At 41.5% G+C, this 24278-nt stretch overlaps 2 protein-coding genes across 2 annotated transcripts in view; one reads left to right on the forward strand and one right to left on the reverse strand.

The window, feature by feature from the left end:
• Positions 1-10394, reverse strand: part of hexdc (hexosaminidase (glycosyl hydrolase family 20, catalytic domain) containing) — a 23325-nt gene extending 12931 nt beyond the window's left edge. Inside the window, exons 1-7 of the mRNA XM_037690702.1 lie at positions 10316-10394; positions 10148-10245; positions 9949-10064; positions 6095-6182; positions 5828-5992; positions 5570-5753; positions 5413-5484 (exon numbers count right to left, since the gene is read on the reverse strand). Of these exons, the coding sequence (XP_037546630.1) occupies positions 5413-5484; positions 5570-5753; positions 5828-5992; positions 6095-6182; positions 9949-10064; positions 10148-10234 (712 nt within the window). The 5' untranslated portion in view covers positions 10235-10245; positions 10316-10394. The remainder of the gene's footprint in view (positions 1-5412; positions 5485-5569; positions 5754-5827; positions 5993-6094; positions 6183-9948; positions 10065-10147; positions 10246-10315) is intronic.
• A 272-nt stretch (positions 10395-10666) lies between these two features.
• uts2r2 (urotensin-2 receptor 2) lies at positions 10667-22340 on the forward strand (the record flags this gene model as incomplete). The annotated part of the gene is given in 6 exon segments (XM_037690703.1): positions 10667-10817; positions 14420-14646; positions 16399-16474; positions 16552-16594; positions 21760-21824; positions 22284-22340. Coding segments are annotated over 6 exon segments (536 nt in total), but the record flags the coding sequence as incomplete, so codon positions are not given.
• Between the last annotated feature and the right edge of the window lie 1938 nt (positions 22341-24278).

The raw sequence follows: 24278 nt of genomic DNA on the forward strand, positions 1-24278 counted from the left end.
TTCGTTGGTACTCTCCCTTGGGTCTCCTGAGTCTTGTCCTGAGTCTTACCCTGAGTCTTCCTGGTCCCTCGAGTTCCCCGTGTCTCTCTTGTCACCTGAGTTCCCCGTGCCTAGTTCATGTAAGTTTTGCTGCTCCGTGAGCTTGTTTATTTTGTACTTTTACCATTGCCTCCTTCCTTATTCATGTAAGTTTTGCTGCCCCGTCAGCTTGTTTATTTTGTACTTTTATTTACCATTAAAACATATTTTTGTATATCTGCCGAGTTGAGTCCCTGTTCTGCACTCTGGGTTCGCTCCTAACCGCAAACCATGACACCGAGGACGGCTCTGTGTCTGTGTTTCAGCTGGTAAGTTTACGTTTGTTAACGTTACTGCAGCTTAACACGTACATTGCTGAGAGTTAAACTAGGATCCACATAACACTAACTTTAAGATATTAGTGTGTACATTTATTTTATCTACGTAGCTAGCTAAACTCAGAAGCTAACTAAAGATTGACAATAACAGATGAAGCTTAGCTTGTAAAACTGCTCATCTATCCAGTCAGCTGCTTAAACAGTTCACCTAATGTTCACCGTTTGTTTATCTTCTCCTCACGGAGCCTCTGACCCAGATGTGAGGACAGAGAGACAAAAGAAAAGCGAGGTGGGGGCCACAGGACAATCGCAAACTTTGTTGTTAAAAGTTTGCCTTTTTCTACAGTAGAGGCTGCATGGTGGAGGTAAGTTAAGCTGTAAAGGATTTTGTTGACCAGTTAAGCTTTTATCTCAGCCTATAGAATGTTTTTTGATCAATAATAACACAACCATGTTATTGTTGATGTGTTGTTCTCATGTCAATTAGGGAGATGATCAGAGCCCTAAACCCCAGAGGACCACAGAGAAGATTCAGGAAGAGAAACAGAGGTGCAGATGTCTGCCATCAACCCTAACCTCAGTGAATCCAGTAGGTAGCATGCTGGTAGGATGTGAGGGACAATATGTCAGTGCTATTAAACTGACAACCAGGTATCTGTGTGTGCAACAGTCATCATCTACAGCCTCAGAGTGAACATTTTCTACTGCTGGAGACACCATCAGCCAGGAGCAGGAATGTTTGTGTCCAAAGAAAGCAGACATGTTGATTTTTCTGAAGAAAAACTGCTAAGTGAAAAAGGTCCTCAGTGTGTAGCAGTGAGCATTAGACACTGACGTGTCACTGGTTTGAAACTGTTCTTTTGAACTGGAAATTTGTTTATTTTTATGTAAGAAAACTGCTTGGAATAGAAATACCAAAGTTAAAAATAAAATTCACAATGTGTACTGCAACGTGTAACGCAATTTTATTCTTGTTAGAATTAATAGTAATTACAAAATTGGTACAGAAAAAAGAACTGTCCAGGAACCGACACCGAAGTGAAGGTACCGACACCGGTACCAATTTTTTTTTAGGAAGGTACCCAGCCCTAGAGTATTGTCAAATCAAAATTAAAACATGGCCACCACGTGGCAGTCCCCATCAAAGTTTCTCCAGGAACTTTCTAGTGTTGAGTTTTTTGTTTGGCTTGTGGTATCTTAACTTGTTGCATACATACTAGCTTTTACTGAAATTCTGTCAATGCACAAAGATTAAATGATGTCAGACGTCTTTCCACTGATAAGCTTAATAATAATAATAACAATAATAATAATAATAATTTACACTCCTGAGATCCTCTTTGTTTCTCTACTGATGATATTTGCCTCTAAATTACTTCCTCCTATTGCAGCTATTCAACCTTCTGTGATTATGGCTACAGCTTTTGGTTCTTGTGCCATCCATGATTTTTGAAACATTAAGTTTTATTTAAGCTCCGTTATGATATACTGTATTGGGAGATATTCAACAGGCTGATTTTGATCCAATACTGCCCCCTATGGCAACTTCATAATGGACATTCAGAGTGTTAAAAGCTCCAGTCAGTAGACATCAATCCAGGGATCACAGGAATATAGTTTATTCTTGCAGCATCTTAATAATATAAAAGTTAAAGCTTTATGCAAATGAGCCAGCTCTAATCCAAGCACAGTTCAGGCTCATCTGTCAAAGTTTAGTTTAACGCATAGATATCAGACATACTGGAACAAGTACCAGTACTACTAATACTAGTGCTAGTACTACTTGTTCTGATACTAATACTGCTACTTATAGTACTATTACTATAGTAGTAGTACTATTTTTAGAACTTGTATACTATATTATAATTATTTCTAGTACGAGAGCTAGTTTAGTAACAGGACTATTCTAGTACTACTATGATTAATATATTAAAAATACCACTAGTACTAATACTAGTATTAGTAGTAATGGTCTGTTATAGTACTTGTACTAGTGGAGAATTCATACTACTGTATATAGTAAATTGTACACAAGTAGTACACAAAGTGTTATCTTGTTATTACTGAACGTCGCCAAAAGATTAAAGGTACGTAATTAACTTTTGAAGCCAATCCAATTTAAAATGGCCACCACAACTAAATGATCTTAGCAAACACATTAATTACTGTAGCTCAGTCTAGTTTTAAAATATTTAGTTAAAAGCTAAAAGCAAAGCACTTCAAAGCTAGCTGGCTTTGATGTGGGAGTCGCTGAGAGTCATCTTTAACAGATGTGCTTCACACTGTTCAGCTGCTTTACTTAAAGCGGTGGCGTTAGCTGTTGGAGTGAGCCCTGACCGTTAGCAAAATATCTAATGATATGGACGGAATTAAATGAAACTTCCACAAAGCAATTACTGGATGCACATCTACAAGTGATCAAGTCTTGGAGTCAACTCAATTCAAATTGGCTGCCGTGGCTCATTGACCACAAAAAAGGTTAAATCATGTCATCTGGACAAGTTTCTTTAAAGGTGAACACAAAAATGGCTAAAAGTCAGTCAGTTTTACAGAAAATCAGCCAGTATTTAGCTGTATTACAAGCCATACTCAAAGCTATAGACCCCTACAGCTGAATGTGCCTGACTCCACTTGCAGGTGGATCACAGACTTCCTGTCTGACAGGAAGCAGTACGTTAAGCTGGGGAGGGGGGCAGATTTAGGACCATCAACACTGGATCCCCCCAACCACACAAGGCTGTGTTCTTTCTCCACTCCTCTTCCCCCTGCACACCAACTCTTGCTCCTTCAGTCATCAATCTGTCAAACTCCTTAAGTTTGCAGATGACACCCCCCTCATTGGTCTGATCACTGATGAAGATGAAACCACTTCCAGGTGGGAGAATGACCGCCTGCTGACCTGGTACAGGGAGAACAACCTCAAATTTAATGCTTTGAAGACAGTGAAGATGACTGTACAGATGTATACAAGTACGCAGAATTACTCCTCTATATTTAAGTTGCACCGAGACATCAAATCAAATTCCTTGTAAATGCAAATGTACATGACAATAAAAATGATTCAGAGCTTCTGTAGTGAACCTAACCTGATGTCAAACTAAGCCTAAGGTCAAAACACTTGACCTTAAGAACCTTGTGGGACAGAAACTGTTATTTCATTGATCTGCATCCAGAAATACAGTTTGACCCATCCTGAGACTTTCTTTCTTGAATTAATCAAGTAGAAATGACAATTCTCTATGATCATTACTATTTTACAAATGTTTGATAATCAAATTGTGTTAGTTCAAACAATGTCTACAGCTTGTGAAGAGAACTACTCATTTTTATTTACATAAACAGTAAGTAATGATTTTTATTCCTCATTCAAAGAAGAAATCAGGGTAATATGCATTTCTTGATTTTCTGTCTTCAATGAGCAAATTTGTAAGTGTGTTAGAGTTCGAGGTTCGGTCAACTAAAAGTTTACTGAAAAGAAATGTCATGTTTAACTTTTACAGCAGATAATAGGAGTAGAGACTCCACGAAGTCTGAAGTTCTCCAATAATCTTTCTGTCTGTCACTAAAACAATCCTTGACTTTTCATAACACCTTACATCACAAACCACACCTCTGTTCTGGTCCATCGACCAATTAGAAAGCTCTCAACTGAACCGGAAGTCGACCCATTTAAATGTGGCAACTTCCCAGTTCAGCGCTCTGGTGCGCTCTCGGATGCAGCTCATGGAGTTTTTCAGAGCTTGAAAGTTTTCCTGGAGAAGAGTTCCAGACTTTAACTCTCTGAAGAGAGTTAAAGAGTTCAGAGTTCTTGGATGCTAACGCAGGCGTCCAGGATGCTTCTATTGGAATCCAGAATCCAGAGACGATTTTGGGAATTATAACTTCTGTTTGGATAACCTCGCACGACTCTCGAAGTATTTTAGCTGTTCTCAACGGAGACGCTGAAAGAGTCAAAGGAAGGACTTCATGCCGACCTGACCTATCATCAACCAGGTAAAAGTTCTACTTCGACCAAGCGTACCGTGACCAAGCTGAGAACTGAAGGAGCGTGCACGTTTCTGGTCAAACAGATAAATTCCCTCCCACATCTCTCTGTAAGATAAATCTCCATTTTCCATCTTTAAACTCTCCTTTCTCCTAAAATCATCACAGATATTTTTAGAAATGTCTGGAGCAAAGTTCTCAATCACCGCCGTGTGATTGATGTCTGCTGTTTCTGCTGAAAAGTGAGGACAATCGCCGTATTGTCCCACTTCCTGTGAAACTAGCCATGTTATTGTTTTCATATTTTGCCAAATTAATGTAAATGTTTGATGTTAAACTTTGATTCTGCAAATAAATGACCGCATTCATTTTGATGGGTCAAAGATAAATAACGTCTCTCGTTACATTTCTGTTAAACTCAATGCACGACATTTACACAGTCAGAAAAATGAAGAACTCGTGAAATGTATGAATATATCCTGCATATGTCATACTACACTTCCAATATCATGTGAGATTGTTCAATGTTTGACCAAAATGGCTGCAGATTTCATATTTCTCAATAAAAGATCTTGGTCTAAAGTTGTGGCATGAAAGGCAGCAGGCTGTAACACTCCTTCAAGGAATATTACATTTTTATTATTATTTGAACGTGAAAGAGCTATGTCTTGTCATCATTGTATGTTCCCATACAATTTAACCCATCACATGTGAGATACACCCAGGAGGCGCAGCGGACAGCTAGTTAAGTGCCGCGGAGCAGTGAGGGATTAGGTGTTTTGCTCAAGGACACTATGACATGGCGGGAAATTGAACGTGTGACTTTTCAGTTCCAAGTCAGCTGCCCTACTAATGCACCACAGCCGCCTCCCCATTAAATTTTCCAATATAAAAAAATCTCAAAACAATGCAAATTGTGGCTCACTGTTCTAGAAAAACAAAGACCAATAAAGTTTTAGGGAGCACTTCTTTGTTTCTGTACGTTTATGGAGACAAATGGGGAAAGCTTCAGTAAAAACAGATTTGGAAGTACTCAAGTATTTTACTGTGTAACCAAGTATTTAGCTCCTACCAGTTTTGTCCACATCCAGGTTAGGGGTGTAGTCCCACAACATCGGCTGCACAAGTCCCACCAGACCGCTTGCTGTCCCATCGTAACACACAAACATTGAAGAGTATTGGCTCTCAGGCGTCAGTGATTGGCAGGTCGATCTGAATTCTCTCCTCACCTTTTAATGTATCCTGGCTCATACTTCTCATCATATCATCCCACATTATGATGGTCAAGTGTGGCCACGTCTCCTTTATAGCCTTGGCTACTTTTGTCACGTGACTGAGGAAAAGTTGCTCCACCGAATGTCCAGGTGAAGACAGCCACCCTTTAGAATCCTCCCCCTCTCCAAGCAGGTAAACCTCGAGGTGGAGCAGAAACGCACGTGAAAAAGAACCACGAAGCCGAGACTCTCCAACAGAAGAGAAGTTCTTACCTCGTCTGCTCCGATGTGCAGCGTACTTAGACCGGGATGCAAAGACACCACCTGACGTAGCATCTCCATCACCAGCTCCACCCCCTCCTCTTTGTGGGGGTTGAGGGTGCCCACGCAGTGCGGGACCTCTCTGAGGTGCCACATGGACCGATGCTTCAACACAAACTACGAAAGAAGAGCGGGGAAAAGCCCATGGTGGCACAAAATTTATGAATTTAGAATTATTACAGAAGTTATAACAGAAAGCGAAATGAGAGTCAACCATACCTCCATGTGACCAAAGGTCTGCACGAGTGGGATCACCTCCAGGCCTCTGGATTTGGCAAACTCTTGCATGGACAATACTTCCTCTCGGCTAAAATAACACCAAATCGTAAATATCAACTCCAAAGCTTGTTTATACAGTAGAACATTAATTACAACTGCAGTCAGAGGTTTACATAGACTCATCATGGATATGTCAATGATTCGGGGCTTTTAATGATTATATCTGAACTGTTCTTTCACAGATAGAATGATTATAAAACATGTTATTTGATGATTAAAAAGAAAGGTGCACAAGTTTGAATTTATTGGGGATTTTCTCTGATCCACACAGGGACAACTTATATTCATTTTTCATTTATTCAACGTTTATTTATACAGGCTAGTCTCAATGAGCCACGCGGACTCATTTACAAGAGAGACCAGTTCCAGATAGGCCTGTCACAATAACAAATTTTGCTGGGTGATTAATTGTCTCAGAGATTATTGTGATAAACGATAATATTGTTTAAAATTTGACAATTATTAGTCATTATTGTCAAATTTAAGAAGAAATGTTGGTTAATTTTTGTGCAGTACCTTTATCAACCACTGAATAGCAGTATGAGACTGTTTGAACCGAAGGATGGATAGTGAAGGAGCGAGCAGCGTGTCTCTTTAAGAAAAATGGGAGGGAGGCCCCTTGACGTGACATGGGCTGTCTCTTCAGTTCTCAAAATGGTGGACGCTCGGTGTGGTTTGAGCTCTTTAGCATAGCATTTGTCATACAAAGCTTTTAATAAAAAATCATTAAACAAGTTCTCAGCTTCTTTTTGCAAAGAAAAACAACTTTTTAGACGAAGGCACGAGTTTCAACCGTGCATTTTGGAGCTTTGACAAGACAGAGGTTTTTTCCCCGAGGTCGGACTTTTAGCTTAGCTTGTAACTTAGCTTCTCGGCTTAGCTGCTTTTAACGATCCAAAAACGGGATTTTGGACGGTTAAATGGATTTTAAAGAGAAAGTGAGGGGTCAGTGAAGAGCACCAGAGTTGAGCCTTTTGTCATCCAGTGTCTTCAGTAGAAAGAAAGAGACACGAAAAAACGATAAAGCCGATAAATGAAAATGAAGTTGATCATTTTCATTTATCATACGGTTAATTGATTTATTGTTTATCGTGACAGACCTAGTTCCAGACGAACATATAACAACAATAATGACAACAATAACTATAAACTACAGTAAAAATGCAGTTAAAATAAAAGTAGTGTTATAAAACAAATCAGAATGCCGCAAAACTACCCATCACACCCATACACGCTCATTAATGTTTGGGTGAACATCTTTTAGGAACTTGCAGCACAACCACAGGTGTTTTGTAGCCTACAACAAACTCCTGGGTGGATGTGTGGCCTCTGTTCCTGACGGTTTAGTAAAATTGGTTGGTTCCTGGTGGTCGGGGCTTTGGAATAACAATCCCTGAAGCTTAATGTTAGCCTCCATTCAGAAACTTATTTTATGTGTTTGAGATCATTGTCCTACAGGTGTCCCAATCATTATTCCATTCACTTAGTGTGATGCACCAGAGCCACAGCATGATGCTTTCACCACCATGCTTGACCATTGGTGCTGTGTTTTTTACCATGACTTTTCCAAACATACTTCTTGTCATCAAGGCCAAATAACTCGATAATTATGCTTCTTTCTTTGTCAGCGTCCTCTCAGTCCATGGTAATGTAACACTGGCCTCAATGTGGACAGTAACAGTGGACTTCCAGCAGTTTCCAGTCCATGACAGTCTTGGTGGTTCTTGGGTTGTTGCTGAACATTGTAAACAATTTTCTTTTATGAGAAGGTTGGTCTTCCTCTAGGTGACAAAGCTGTCCATCCATGTATCCATTATCTTCCGCTTATTCTGATGTCAGGTCGCGAGGGCAGCAGCTTGAGCAGGGAGGCCCACACATCTCTTTCCACAGTCACATCTTCCAGCTCTTCTGGGAGGGTTCCAAGGCGTTCCCAGGCCAACTGAGAGACATAGTCTCTCCAGCATGTCCTGGGTCTTCCACGGGGTCTTCTCCCAGTTGGACATGCCCTAAGCACCTCTCTATGGAGGCGCACAGGAGGCATTCTTACCAGATGCCCGAACTACCTCAACTGGCTCCTCTCGAGGTGGAGGAGTAGCGGTTCTACTCCAAATCTCTCCCAAATAACTGAACTTCTCACCCTATCTCTAAGTGAGAGTCCAGCTACCCTGCGAAGAAAACTCTTTTCAACCGCCTGTATCTGTAATCTCATTCTTTTGGTCACTTCCCAGAGCTCATGACCCTAGGCGAGGGTAGGAACGTAGTCCGACCGGTAAACTGAGAGCTTTGCTTTACAGCTCAGCTCTCTCTTCACCACAATGGACTGGTACAGAGTCCACAATATAGTGAACCCTCGTTTTTCACGGGGGTTACATTCCAAAAAGAACCCGTGATAGGCAAAATCCATGAAGTAGTAACCTTTATTTTTTTTTACAATTATTATACAATGAAATACTCTATAATACATGCAAACCAAAGAACAAAACCTTTTTACAGGCACAAGCATCCATCCATCCATTATCTTTACCCGCTTATTCCATTTTGGGTCACGGGGGTTGCTGGTGCCCATGTCCAGCAATCACTGTGCGAGGGGCGGGGTACACCCTGGACGGGTCGCAAGTCCATCACAGGGCCACATAGAGACAAACGAGACAAACAAACATTCACTCTCTCACTCACACCTAGGGACAATTTAGAGTTACCAATTAGCCTAACATGCATGTTTTTGGTCTGTGGGAGGAAACCGGAGTACCCGGAGAAAACCCACGCATGCACGGAGAGAACATGCAAACTCCACCCAGAAAGGCCCCTGGACCGGGGTTTGAACCAAGGACCTGCTCGCTGAGAGGCAGCAGCTCTACCAGTTGCGCCACCGTACTGCCCTAAGTGTTTTCAAACAAATTATTTTTAAGGGCCCTGCATACTCATCCGAAGCCACAAAATCAGCTCTCACTGACGCAGCCGTATGACAAAAATCACGTCATTTTGTTCTCGGAGTAGCTTCACCTGCTCCTTCTCAACACAAGGCCCGGGCCAAACTTCTTCTCACTGCAGTACGCGTAAAGTACTGTATGATTGGTCAGAAGTTTGCGGGCGTGTTTGTTAAAGCAGAAAAGCGCTCAGATCTGTACGACTCTTCAAACAAACTAAGTCAGTTGGCCTAAACCTCTTGGATGGAGATAGTATATGGAGGAGTCTGTCTGCAGATAAGTGTGGCGCTCTCTTCATGATAGATTTGTGGCCAAATGGCGGATGCAGGGACGGAGTGGGGACCATGGCGGGAAGAAACCTGTGACGTGACGTGTTCTACAGCAGGAGGGATTTCCCAGGAGCTCTGTGTCTCGTGAACTATGAAAAGTATGAGAACAAATGTTCCAAAACCACGTGACCACAAGTCGACTGTTCGGCTTCGGCTGGAGTATGCCGTGCCTCTTATGCTGAGAAAGTGAAATGAGCAGCTGCAGCCATGACCCCTAATGGGAAGGTTAGTGGAAGTATTAATTAAACACATTCCAACTTCTTGAGCACCACTTATTATGTGAACCTGTATGAAACACATTTTGTGTGGATTATCTAATCGTGTGGAGGAGAGAAAATCTACAACAAGATCAAATATGTGATGTTGTGGTATAATCATTCCACTCTGAAAAGCATAACATTTATGCCAGTGGTAAGTGGGTGGTACTTATTGTTGCAACTGAATGCACTTAAAATCACCAATGAAACGTCACAGTTTTAATATCAGAGCCCATAATGATGGAATAGGTAAAAAAAATCACATGCATTGACTTCATTACCTGTAAGCGGGCTGTGCTGTGGCCTGCAGCAGCTGCAGCCCACTCTCATAAGGAAACATGTCTTCATACTCCACCAGCAGACCATCAGCTCCCAGTTGAGACAGAAGCTCAATCAGCTGAGGAGGAGAAAACACAGACAAGAACAATGATCACTCAGGCATTGAAGGCAACCTGTGCTGCAGTAATAACAAAGCTGTACCCTGTGGAGGTGTTCCACTCGTGGGGGGGCGCCTTTCAAATCCAGGTGAACGAGTTTCTTCCCTTTGGGCCAAGGTGAGCAAGTCATTCTGCCCGTTACTGAACACAAATATTACTCAGATACAGCAGCTGCAGGTGTGTGCTTCCGTTTCCGGTTAGTTTCACTCACCTTCACTGGTTTCTAGGAGAGGACAGCAGGTTGTTTAAAAGTAATGCGCACCTCCGACCAAAATAATTATTAATAATGAATTTATTAATAATGCGCTGTGTATATTTAGAGGCTGTGTGGTTAAAAAACGATCAGTGATCAGATACAACCATCTGTCTATAGCCTGCCTCTGTTATTGTTTACAGCCTTCGTTTCTTTGGCTTCGAACGTGGTCCAATCAAAGCGATGCTTTCTCTTCGGGCTTAACCAATAGAATTGAACGATTCGCGGCTCAGCCAATAGGATTGGTCAATGCATGTCTCAGCCAATAGAATTGGAACAAACGCTGCTACCCGGAAGTGTAAAGGCTCCGGCGGCGATACGAGCTATTGGCGGGGTGTGCGGTATGTTCGGTGCAATTTGTGGATGTTAGGTGGTGGAGGCTGTGAGGTGACATGGCTCTCCTGCGACTGAGAAACGCAAAGGGCCCGAATGCAGCTGAGATAGAGAGAAAAATTAAAAGGTAAGCAAAGATAATAACAAAAACGTGGGAGGCGAAGGGGACTTACTATTCTCTATAAACACCACAGCAGCTAAATTATAAGAAACAGGTTAACTCCACAGTGAAGCGGAAATGTGGGGATTAGGTTGAGCAGTTTCCTGCAGCTGAAGTCCTGTTTCCTACTCCTGGCCTGTGTTCACTGTCAGAAACATGGAAGAGTTACACGTGCTGGCTGAAGCTTTGTGAAACTAAACCAGTTAAAGCTGATGGTGTCTGGGTTACTTCTCTGGAAGCAACAACAAAACCCGTTACATGTAAACAGATACATTAAAACTATAATATTGTAAATACGTTGAAATAGCGGTAAATATAAATAACATTTTTCAACTGATTTTAATCAGTTTTTGCAACTTTGCCAACTTGTGCCATTGCAGATTTTATACTTTGCCTAATCCATAGACGTGCTGATACAGCAGGTGTGTATTGAGAGTTGAAGCCAGCAGTTTTACACAAGATGCCATGTTGTATTTTTGAAACCACAGTCTGTGCACTAGAGACATGGGGTCTTTAAGTTCTGCATTCTCCCTCACCCACAGTCACACAGAGTTACAGATGGATGCGGTGCAGCGTCTGCAGTATTGTGGACTCTGTGCCGGTCCGTTGTGGTGAAGAGGGAGCCGAGCTGTAAGGTTAAGCTCTCTGTTTACTGGTCAGTTTATGTTCCTACCCTCACCTATGGTCATGAACTCTGGATAGTGATAGAAAGAATGAGATTGTGAATACATGCGGTTGAAATGAGTTTCCTCTGCAGAGTATCGGACTCTCACTTAGAGATAGGGTGAGAAGTTCAGTTATCCAGGAGAGACTCAGAGTAGAACCGCTGCTCCTCCACATCGAGAGGAGCCAGTTGAGGTGGTTTGGGCATCTAGTAAGGATGCTCACTGGGTGCCTCCCTAGGGAGGTGCTTCAGGCATGTTCGACTGGGAGGAGACCCCGGGGAAAACCCAGGACACACTGGAGAGACTACGTCTCTTGGTTGGCCTGGGAACACCTTGGAGTCCTCAAGAAGAGCTGAAAGAAGTGGCTGTGGAAAGAGATGTGTGGGCCCCTCTGCTCAAGCTGCTGCCCTGAGACCTGACTTTTTTTTCATTCAACCTTTATTTAGACAGGTTAATCCCATTGAGTCTCGAGGACTCATTTACAAGGGAGACCTGATTTTAATAAAAATGATGACAACAATGAACAACAACTACAACAATAGACAGTCATAAAATAGGCATACAAATTTAAGTTTCTCTCTTTTTAACAAATCAAAACAAAATCAGAGAGTCAGAGAGTCAGAGTCAGAGTTTCTTTATTGTCATTCGCACCTCATGTGGTACATGTGGTGGAGCGAAATTATGTACACAGGGTCCCAGTTACATCCAACAATAAAATGTATAAGAAAAACAGTAATAACATCTAAGATATGAACTAAGAAAAACATCAACTAAATATACACTAAGCACTCATAACATAAAACATTGAACATCACCACAAACATGAACATGAGTCTGTGAGCAGATGTGCACGCATGAACACATCAACATTGAAACAGATCAGCAGCAACATGAAACAGATCAGCAGCAAAATGATATGGTTTTTCACAGTGATTATTCTAGTTAGAGATTCATGAGTCTAACAGCCTCAGGGTAGAAGCTGTTCCTCAGTCTAGTGGTTCTACACTTAATGCTCCTTAACCTCCTTCCTGAGGGGAGTGGGGCAAAAAGTGTGTGTGCTGGGTGGGTGGGGTCCTTCATGATGCAGGTGGCCCTCTTCCTGCATCTGGAGGTGTAGATGTCTGTGATGGTGGGGAGACTGATTCCAACAGATTTCTGTGCAGCCTTCACCACTCTCTGCAAAGCTTTTCTTTCTGCAGCTGTGCAGCCTCCATGCCACACATTGATGCTCGAGCACAGGATGCTCTCCACTGCACACCTGTAGAAGGAGGTGAGGACTGAGCTTCCCAGACCAGCTCGCCTCAGCCGTCTGAGGAAGTAGAGTCTCTGATGAGCTTTCTTGATCAGGCTGGTGGTGTTGTTGCTCCAGCTGAGGTTGTCATTCATGTGTACACCCAAGTACTTGTAGCTGGAGACCACTTCCACCGCAGATCCTCTTATGTTCAGGGGGGTGTAGGTGTTTTTGTTCCTTCTGAAGTCCACAATCATCTCCTTTGTCTTCTTCACATTGATGTGAAGGTTATTCTCTCTGCACCAGCTCTCCAGGTGTTCCACCTCCTGCCTGTAGCTGGACTCATCATTGTTTGTGATGCATCCCACCACCGCTGTATCATCTGCAAACTTAAAAATAGCAACCAAAAGGACAATCAAGAGGAATAGTAACAAAAACATCTAGATTCTAAGGCGATTTAGAAAACTAAAAACTGGAACATGTCTGCATTGGTCCCTGCCAGGAGTCCAACAGATTCTTAAAGCCACTTCGAGAGGTCAAGGTCGAGAGCTTCAGGTCTTTATGTAAGATATTCCAGGAAACAAGAACAAGCAGAAGATAATGGATGGATGTGTTTGGCTGAACATTTCTTAGGAACTTGCAGCACAACCACAGGTGATTTGTAGCCTACAACAAACTCCTGGGTGGATGTGTGGCCTCTGTTCCTGACAGTTTATTAAAATTGGTTGGTCTTGGCAGAGGTCGGGGCTTTGGAATAATAATCCCTGAAGCTTAATGTTAGCCTCCATTCAGAAACTTATTTTATGTGTTTGAGATCATTGTCCTACAGGTGTCCCAATCATTATTCCATTCACTTAGTGTGATGCACCAGAGCCACAGCATGATGCTTTCACCACCATGCTTGACAATTAGTGCCATGTTTCTTACCATGACTTTTCCAGACATACTTCTTGTCATCAAGGCCAAATAACTCAATACTTATGCTTCATTCTTGGTCAGCGTCCTCTCAGTCCATGGTAATGTAACACTGGCCTCAGTGTGGACAGTAACTGGACTTCCAGCAGTTTCCAGTCATCAACATCAAGAGCAGTATACTGTTTGTTAATGGTGACGCTAGGAAATGCAAAATTGCAAAAAAAATTAGGATTTTTTTTTTTTTTAGTTGCTGTCTCACTTACCGGTAATATTTTCATATATTTCTGTGATATTATGTGCAGGGAATTAGCATGCATGTTAATGCAAATGTCCTTCGACATTTCTCCAACACAATTGTGGATGTTGCTCATTTCTAAATTAGTGACCTTTTGGGCTTTATTGAACGTCACTGCATCCTCTCATTATGACTTATGAAATTAAAACCACTGTGTTCACTCTCCCTGAAGCATGGATAGATAATATGTAATTACTTTCAGCCAGAGTGTAATAAAACATGTTTGTCATTTTGTTTTCATGTTTAAATGCACTTCTAAACACACACATGTAAATGGTTTTGTGACTCCAAGTCCAGTTGGTTGTGCATCCCTGATGACTGTAGTCCTGGTGCACCCAGCTCAACATCTCCGGCTTTGTGACGCTTTAGAAATAAGCCCAGAAATGTTTTTTATGTCAGTTTTACTGTCGACCAGTCAATTTGAGTGAGTCTGGCTCATCCCAACCTTCTCTGTTTTGCTCAGGGGTAACGCTCTGAGGCAGGGGTCATCTTGGTGGGGGGCTCGTGGTCTGGTGGTCTTGCTGCTAGTCGCCTTGTGTGCGTGCGCTGCAGCCTTGTGGCTCTACGGGACCTCTGTGGACAGTGACATCACAGAAACTCTGGCCAGCCAGAGGGAGCTGATCTCTCCTCAGCCCAGAGTCTACAGCGTCCCGTGCTCTGAAGACTACAACAACTACAAACGCTATCCAGGTGAGGATCCAGTCGTATAGACATGGTGGCGATTCGAGGAGGACAAATCCAGATACATTTATTCTGATGAATTATAGAATGTTTGCTGTCAGTGCTAAAAGGATAGATGACTAAAAACAAGCAATAAGAGGAAAAATATGTTAAACTGAAAACAAAAACAAACAGTTAATGCACTAATTGTACCAAAAAACAAGCTCATTAAGGGTTTTGCAAATGTGTTGGGAGAGAGCATGTTTTAAATGATTGGACCATGAGACGTGGAGATTATTAAACTGCAAGACAACGCTGAGATTTTACACTACCTGCGAATGAAACCTGCAACCATTCAGTGTATTTGTTTTTTTGTATTTTTACAACACTTTAGGGTTAGCACCGTACAAATACACTAATTACTATTAACATTCATGTGTTTAAAATGACTGAATCAACTCCCTCTTGGTACTGATGAGAACAGGAAGTCTCTTGGCAACTCATTATTGTAATCATTCAATTAGATTTTGGGATTAGGAATAAAATTAAGTAATTTTTTGTAGGGCTGGGCGATATGGACCAAAATTACCATCTCAATATTTTTTAGATAAGTCGCGTATACGATATATATCTCAATGCTTTTTCTTTCCATAAATAACAAAAATATATTTCTGAGTCAAAGCTTTGCCCCAACTGTCACACAGACACATTTATTAACAAACGGCTGTAACTCTACAAAATAAATGTCTAAAAAAATCAACAATTTACATTTATTAAATAATAATCCTCTTCAGCTGCGCCGCCTCCACGACGTTAGTAAGCGTGTGTGAAGCAGCACGTGAGGGAGAAGGAGGTGCTGTGTGAAGTTGGTGCAGACGGGCAGAAAAAGAACTACACGGATTTTCAAGTCTAATGATACTCGATGGTTGTGACAACCATCGTAAATTGAAAAAACTCGTGATACATCGAGTATATTTGACATATTGTCCTGCCCTAATTTATTTTGAGTTGCTTGGAAATAATCTCAGTTGTAATTCCTTCTTTAAGGCCAGTGTTGCTAACAAACCATTTCACCTTTAGGAGTCAGTGAGGATAAGTTCACTGATTAAAACATTTAGATTGTTTTAGTGATGGAGTGTATTTACTGTTGCGATTAGTGTGGGCGCGTGTTTGTTTCTAAACTCTTAAACACTTACTAAAAAGACGTCTGTCTGGAAAAATGTATGAAAACTAGTTTTCAGCTCAGACTTTCTTAAACATGAATTTACTCAGTGTTTAATGTGCAGCATGTAAAGAAAACACAACTTAGTTTATTTAACATCAGAAAGTTGCAGCAAATCTGTGAATTTTGTAACATTTTATAAATGAACATGTTTGCATTGAGCTTTTTTGCATGCTGCTGTTTTAAATATTAGACGGGTTCACACCATGGTGGGGTTGGGTTTACATCAGGGATTGGTTTTGAGCTCCTCCTTGTTGCAGTGATCGTGGACAGGTTAACTGATGAAGTCAGGCTGTAGTCCTCATGATGTTTACAGATGACGTGATCTATAGTGAAGGTATGGAGGAGGTGGACGTTTGCTCTGGGAAAAATGACTAAAAGCCAGTATGAATGAACTTTAATACCTTGGGTAAACCATCCGCAACTTCAGGCTGCACACAGAAACGATGAAGAGAGTGCAGGCAGGGTCGAGTTGATAGAGATGAGCGCCTTGGGAGGAGGCAGCTGTGAGATGGAGGCATATGAAAGTTGTAAACTTCTCCTCTTCTTGTGTCGCCCAGGATGCACTCCTCAGAAATGTGGCCGAGCAGTCACAGATAACGTGGTGACGAGGGAAGAGGCTCAGTTCCTCAGGAGGTAAACGTTGAGTCTGTCTCGCTTCTTTTTCCCTCACTTTCTTTCTTTATCACTTCGTTTGTCTTTTGTTTGTGCAGGCTGGCTGAGAGGGGGCTGGCGCTGGCTGGCTCAGAGGGAGGAGTGAGTATCACTGGATGAAATGAAATATTGTGACTATGAGGCACAGATTAAACAGAAAAATTGGGCCAAAAAAAAGTCCATGCTCAATAATCCAGGTATACAATCCAACAAATTTCAGAAAAATTGGGCATTTGTGGACATCCTTTACTAGCGTGTCCTTAAACGTAAGACAAAACGTTTTCGCACCAAAGCTGTACACTGCAGGGAGTTGGGTGTTCGGCCATTCAGGACAGGTTTTGGAAAACTTTGTTCTGTTGAGCTGTGCCAGAGGAAATAATATCAAGATGTTAAATAAGATAGAAAAGAGACCAGAGAATCAGATGCTTCTGTATGTTGATTAGAGCAGTGGTTACCAACCATGGTCCTTCAGGAACACCATGATGCATGTTTAGCTGTTTCCCTGCTCCAACACACCTTATTCAGGGATTTAATTACCACATTTTTCAGCCTATAAGTCGCGTTTTTTGCATATTTTACATGCTCTGCGACTTATAGGCAAAAGCAACATATTTATGAATTTTTCCCATATTTACAAACCAATTTTTGGCTGAGATATGACCGTTTTCATTCATTCTGACTGAAAAAATTGAACACTACCATTTTTCAGCCGTTAGATGGCACCAGAGTAGTTATATGGCATGCCGTTTTATCATGTAATAGGTAAAAGTGGCTATAATGCCAAATTCCAAAAAGTTCAAGACAAAAAACAAATGGACTTTATTTATTATACTTTATACTTTATTGTTTTTATCTTGAACTTTTTTGAATTGACCATGTCCTGGATGACTGAGAATCTTCACCAGCTATTAATGACACAATTGGCTTGCCGTAGCCTGCCACCTTCGTTCTGCTCGCTGCTTGAAGCAACTGTCAAATCAGCTGCATTTCTATGCACCGCCCTGGCGAAATGCAGCTAATTTGACCATTAAAGTGCATTTATTAAGTAAAAGTTCAATTGAGACACACCTTTATTATAAAGGTGAGCAAACAAATAATTGTTTTAGGTGCTTTTCTTGTCAAATTTTGAAGAAACGCGCAGTGTTCCTCCTTCCTTTTTTCCTCCCTGTCTACGTGCTGTCCAGAGGACCAGATTTAACTTTTTTAAACAGAATTAATGTTTAATAAATGTTAGGACTCTATTGTTTGCTAACAAGTCCTCAGCTCTGGACGCATTTCACTCACAGTACACATGCAACAAAGAGTATAAACTCAAAGCGAGAGCGACACTTGCCCCTCTTTCTTTTCATTCAACCTTTATTTAGACAGGTTAGTCCCACTGAGCCTCGAGGACTCATTTACAAGAGAGACCTGATTTCAACAAAGAGTGATGACAACAATGGACAACAGCGACAACAATAAACACTTATAAAAAGTCATACCATTTTTTAAATATATATATAACAAATAGGATGGCTAAAAAAAGAAAAGTAACAACTAGATTCTAAGGCAAATGTAGAAAACTAAACACAGGAACATGTCTGCATTGGTCCCTGCCAGGAGTCCAACAGATTCTTAAAGCCACTTAGAGAGGTCAAGGTCGAGAGCTTCAGATCTTTTTGAAAGATATTCCAGGAAACAGGAGCAGAGTAGGAGAAGGCCCTTTTGCCTAGCTCAGTCCTCACTGAGGGAACACTGCAGGTAATAATGTCCTGAGAGCGCACGCTGTAGCTGCACTCACACAGAGACATGTAGGAGGAGATGTATGAAGGCAACAGACCAAGAAGTGATTTAAAGATGAAAATGTACCAGTGAGAGAGTCTGCGTGAAGTTAATGATGTCCAGTTAACCAGTGAATACAGGGTGCAGTGATGGGTACAATAATCACAGCCAGTTATGAATCTTAGTGCACCATGATAGACAGCATCCAACATCTGCAGGGTTCTTGTAGGAGCGTTCATGTAAATAATGTCACCGTAATCAATGGAGGGAAGGAAAGTCACAGATACAAGGTGTTTCCTAGCATTCAGGGTTAGACAGGATCTGTTTCTGAAAAAGAAACCCAGTTTAACTTTCAGTTTCTTTACCAAGTTTTCCACATGGAGCTTAAAAGAGAGAGAGGAGAAACGTCTTCTTTCGCGTTGACAACTTTTTTAGTTTTACCGATTGTCAATTGACAATTTTTCAGTCAGGTCATGACCTGACTGAAAAATTGTTGGATTGTATACCTGGATTTTTGAGCATGGACTTTGTTGGTTTATTAGTCATAGTTTTTTTTATTTTTTTTACCTTTATTTATACAGGTAGTCTCATTAAGTCACTAGGACCCACCCTGCAAGAGAGAAGTTTATTTAACTAGCTGTGTGAGCGCCTGAATGTGTTGAAGCTAAATGTTTTTGGCGGCAGAAAGCTTGTTAGCCCATCAAAAAAAAAAAAAAAATCCATAAATTAGCCGCAGCATTTTATAAGCCACCGGTTTCAAAGCCTGTAAAAAAAGTAGCGGCTAATACACCAGAAGGTACAGTAGCTTTCTCCTGCAACCCTTGCATACAAGCCATACTTGTTCAAGTCTTTTTCTAATTAGTCAGTCATATTTTGGTGTTTGCCTGAATCTAGGCACAAGATGGGTCACTATTGAAAATTGGTTTGCCACTTCAAAATCCAAGATGCCGCCACCATTTATACAGGTGCTGGTCCTAAAATTAGAATATCATGAAAAAGTTGATTTATTTCAGTAATCCCATTCAAAAAGTGAAACTTGTATATTATATTCATTTATTACACACAGACTGATATATTTCAAATGTTATTTTCTTTTAATGTTGATGATTATAACTGCCAACTAATGAAAACCCCAAATTCAGTATTTCAGAAAATTAGAATATTACTTAAGACCAAAAAAAATAAAAAAAAAATTTAGAAATGTTGGCCAATTGAAAAGTATGAACATGAAAAGTATGAGCATATACAGCACTCAGTACTTAGTTGGGGCTCCTTTTGTCTGGATTACTGCAGCAATGTGGCGTGGCATGGAGTCGATCAGTCTGTGGCTCTGCTCAGGTGTTATGAGAGTCCAGGTTGCTCTGATGGTGGCCTTCAGCTCTTCTGGATTGTTGGATCTGGTGTATCACATCTTCCTCTTCACAATACACCATAGATTTTCTATGACGTTAAAGTCAGGCAAGTTTGCTGGCCATTTAAGGACAGAGATACCTTCGTCCTTAAACCTGATACTGGTAGCTTTGGCACTGTGTGCAAGTCCTGTTGGAAAATGAAATATGCATAAAGTTGGTCAGCAGCAGGAAGCATGAAATGCTCTAAAATTTCCTGGTAGATGGCTGCGTTGACCTTGGACCTCAGAAAACACAGTGGACCAACACAGCAGATGACATGGCACCCCAAACCATCACTGACTGTGGAAACTTGTCACTAGACCTCAAGCAACATGGATTCTGTGCCTCTCCTCTCTTCCTCCAGACTCTGGGACCTTGATTTCCAAAGGAAATGCAAAATTCACTTTCATCAGAAAACATAACTTTGGATCACTCAGCAGCAGTCTCAGGTGAGACGCTTCTGACGCTGTCTCTTGTTCAAGAGTGGCTTGACACAAGGAATGTGACAGCTGAACCCCCATGTCTTGCATATGTCTGAGCGTGGTGGTTCTTGAAGCACTGACTCTAGCTGCAGTCCACTCTTTGTGAATCTCCCCAACATTTTGAAATAGGTTCTGTTTCACCATCCTCTCTAGGGTGCAGTTATTCCTATTGCTTGTACACTTTTTTCTACCACATTGTTTCCTTCCCTTCACCTCTCTATTAATGTGCTTGGACACAGAGCTCTGTGAACAGCCAGCCTCTTTAGCAATGACCTTTTGTGTCTTGTCCTCCTTGTTCAAGGTGTCAGTGGTCATATTTTGGACAACTGTCAAGTCAGCAGTCTTCCTCATGATTGTGTAGCTACAGAACTAGACTGAGACCATTTAAAGGCCTTTGCAGGTGTTTAGAATTAATTGGCTGATTAGAGTGTGGCACTAGGTGTCTTCAATAATGAACTTTTTCACAAAATTTTAATTTTCGGAGATACTGAATTTGGGATTTTCATTAGTTGTCGCTGTCGATTATAATCAATATTTAAAGAAATAAACATTTGAAATATATCAGTCTGTGTGTAATGAATGAATATAATTAATACACAAGTTTCACTTTTTGAATGGAATTAATTAAATAAATCAACTTTTTCATGATATTCTAATTTTATGACCAGCACCTGTACATATAAACTGACCACCCCATCATTTGAGGAAACTATGCTTTCTAGTTTTTATATTGCCTAAAAGTTTAGTTTCCTCAAATAATTAAAATGGCCCTTCAGGTGGCTAAAGATCAATCTTTAGCAAGCCATCACTGGTCCCCCTCTTGGCTCCCTGGCCCGGTTCTAGATAAACCTGCTCCCTCCGTCACACTGCGGTGCCTCAGACAAGCAAATAAAAATCGTACCTCTTCTCCTACCGACTTGAATATCTTGCACCAAAAAAACATTCAGGTTTATCTGCATTCCCTGTTCAAAAACACTCATCTCAAAAACTACAAACATTCAGTTTTAAGACCCTTCGGTGACGGAGGACGTTGTTGTGTCACTCGTTTGTTTCTGTTTAATCTATAATGGCATGTTCTATTTTTCTGCACTTGAAGTTAGATTTAAATAGTTTTTAGGGACTGGGCTAGACCACAGAAATTTTAATTCCTGATCCGTAAAACCTTTCTCCATGACTGCATGACAAAAATACACCTCAGTTACAACATGCCGTTATTTCTTTACTGTAGTTTGTTCGTGTAGCTGCAGAGGGCAGACTTGTACAATAACTAGAGCTTGTAAAGCCACTTCAAATTATAATCTGAGGGGGGTTTGCAGAGAAATGTTTGTTCCCAGCATGCTCTGCTGCCTCCTTTGGGCCTCGTTTGGCCTCAACAAATACAAAAGTTTTACAGAGTTTTAAGGCGTTTAGGCAAATCCGCCAAAACCAGCAGGGAGACCTTGAAGAAAAACGCCTTAAATTTAGCTCAGAGTCCCGAAGGATCAGAAATATCAAGGAGAGGACAGAAGCAGAGCTTCACAACAAAGGCTGCAGAGGGATGAGTTGGTGACATGTGGATCAACTCCTGCATCTTTTGTTTGTTCCCTCATTTATTATTTACACTAACTCCTGTTTTTTTTATTGACCTCTTCAGGCTTCCATACTGGACTTGCACTCTGGAGCGCTGTCGATGGGAAAACAGTTCGTCAACATCTACAGGTGGGAGAGCACAGATTGTCTTTATTTGATCACCTCACTGTTTGTACTGTTTGTTCGTACACTTTCAGAAATCTATTCACCAAAATGCAGAGTTGCTCATCGATCTTCCTGATGTATAGTCTTTGAGTTGTCCTCTCATCGTCCCGTGACCCATGAGGGACTCATTCATCATCGCTGGCAGAACCCCCCTATCTCACCCCTGTCCCACTGAACATGCGGCTGACGGTCATCAGAGACCATCTGGCTGATCTGAATCAGGAAGCCGTGATAAATTCTGGTCCTACCTCTCACCGTCTCTCCATCCTTGGCTTCCTCTCAGACTGAAACCTTCCTGACAGGAAGCAGTCGATTGTTTAGAGTCTGCTGTTTCAGTTCACTGTAACGGCTGCAAGACTAACCAAACCCTTTTTGCCTCCCGCCTCTTTGTTTTCCTCTGTCTCTTGGGGGATGACTCTGCAGGTATTTTGGAGATCAAATCAGCACCGTGTTCACGCAGGACGATTTCAAGCTTTACAGGTAACTGACTGAGTGAGCTTCATTAAAACTGAGCCATGTATTTATTGCAAGCTGTCAGTTTTGCACCACACGTTTGTGTTTATACACTTTATAACCAAACTTAAACCATCCATCCATCCATCCATCCATCCATCCATCCATCCATCCATCTATCCATCCATCCATCCATCCATCCATCCATTATCTTTACCCGCTTATTCCATTTTGGGTCACGGGGGTTGCTGGTGCCCATGTCCAGCAATCACTGTGCGAGGGGCAGGGTACACCCTGGACGGGTCGCAAGTCCATCACAGGGACACATAGAGACAAACAAGACAAACAACCATTCACTCTCTCATTCACACCTAGGGATAATTTAGAGTTACCAATCAGCCTAACATGCATGTTTTTGGTCTGTGGGAGGAAACCGGAGTACCCGGAGAAAACCCACGCATGCACGGAGAAAACATGCAAACTCCACCCAGAAAGGCCCCTGGACCGGGGTTTGAACCAAGGACCTGCTCGCTTGGAGGCAGCAGCTCTACCAGTTGCGCCACCGTGCTGCTCCCAAACTTAAACCAAAAGGGCAAAAACAAATAACGTAGAAATGACATAAAGGTTCATATAAATTACATACTTCATGAACTGCTGGACAGGTTTGAACAAAATGTCTAAATAAAGGTTGAATGAATGAAAAAAAATACTCTAAAAGAAGTTGTTGGATGTTTATCTACAACTAATTACCTTTTAGCATTGAGGTTCTCTTCGCAGCATGATACTGTTAGCAGCATGGTCCTGTTAACAGCATGGTCCTGTTAACACTATGGTCCTGTTAACAGTATGGCACTGTTAACAATGTGTTTCTGTTGGCAGCATGGTCTTGTTTGCATTGTGGTCCTGTTAGCAGCGTGATACTATTAGCAATGTGTTTCCGTTAGCATCATGGTCTTGTTTGCAGTGTGGCCCTTTCAGCAGCATGCTACTGTTAGCAATGTGTTTCTGTTAGCAGCATAGTCTTGTTTGCAGCGTGGTCCTTTTAGCAGTGTTGCCCTGTTAGCAACGAGGTTCTCTTCGCAGCATGGTACTGTTAGCAGCGTGGTCCTATTAACAATGTAGTTCTGTTAGCAGCATGGTCTTGTTAGCAGCGTGGCCCTTTTAGCAGCATGGTACTGTTAGTAGTGTGGTCTTGTTTGCAACATGGTCCTGTTAGCAATGTGTTTCTGTTAGCAGCATGGCCCTGTTAGCAGCATGGTCCTGTTAGCAGCATGTTACTGGTAGCAATGTGTTTCTGTTTGCAGCATGGTTCTGTTAGCAGTGTGGCCCTTTTAGCAGCATGGTAGTTTTAGCAGCATTGTACTATTAGCAGCATGGTTCTGTTTGCAGCATGGTTCTGTTTGCAGCATGGTTCTATATATAGATAATAAATATAATATAAAATAATGAAATGTGTTTCCCAAGGAAGCTAACAATAAATAAATGACCTGAGCGTCTAAAACCATATTGTCCACAATGTCCAGAGGGCGTCTCAGGAGTCTCACAGCCTGAAGGAAGAAGCTGCTCCAGGCTTCTGCTTGAGGGGACGAGGTGAACAGTTCACGAGCAGATGAATAAATATTAATAACAGATAGACAAACACACGACTGCTCACTGTTCATGGCAGAGGCGAGAAAAATGTTGAATTTTCTGTAAACCATTTTTTAGTTTCAGCTTTAATTATGTGTGATTTCTAAAACCTTCTAAAAGCTTTAAGCAGAATCTTGTTGGTACTTGTTATAAATCAAAGGCAGCACCAGGTCACTTTTAGTCCTCCTGCCAACTTGTACCTTTGCAGATTTGGTGAGAAGAAGCTGCTTACCATGATGAAGGTTGAATGAATGAAAAATACACTAAAAGAAGTTGTTGGATGTTTATCTACAACTAATTACCTTTTAGCATTGAGGTTCTCTTCACAGCATGAAG

The sequence above is a fragment of the Nematolebias whitei genome, chromosome 17 (genome assembly GCF_014905685.2).
Source record: "Nematolebias whitei isolate Nwh7 chromosome 17, NemWhi1, whole genome shotgun sequence".
In the NCBI taxonomy this organism is placed as follows: domain Eukaryota; kingdom Metazoa; phylum Chordata; class Actinopteri; order Cyprinodontiformes; family Rivulidae; genus Nematolebias; species Nematolebias whitei.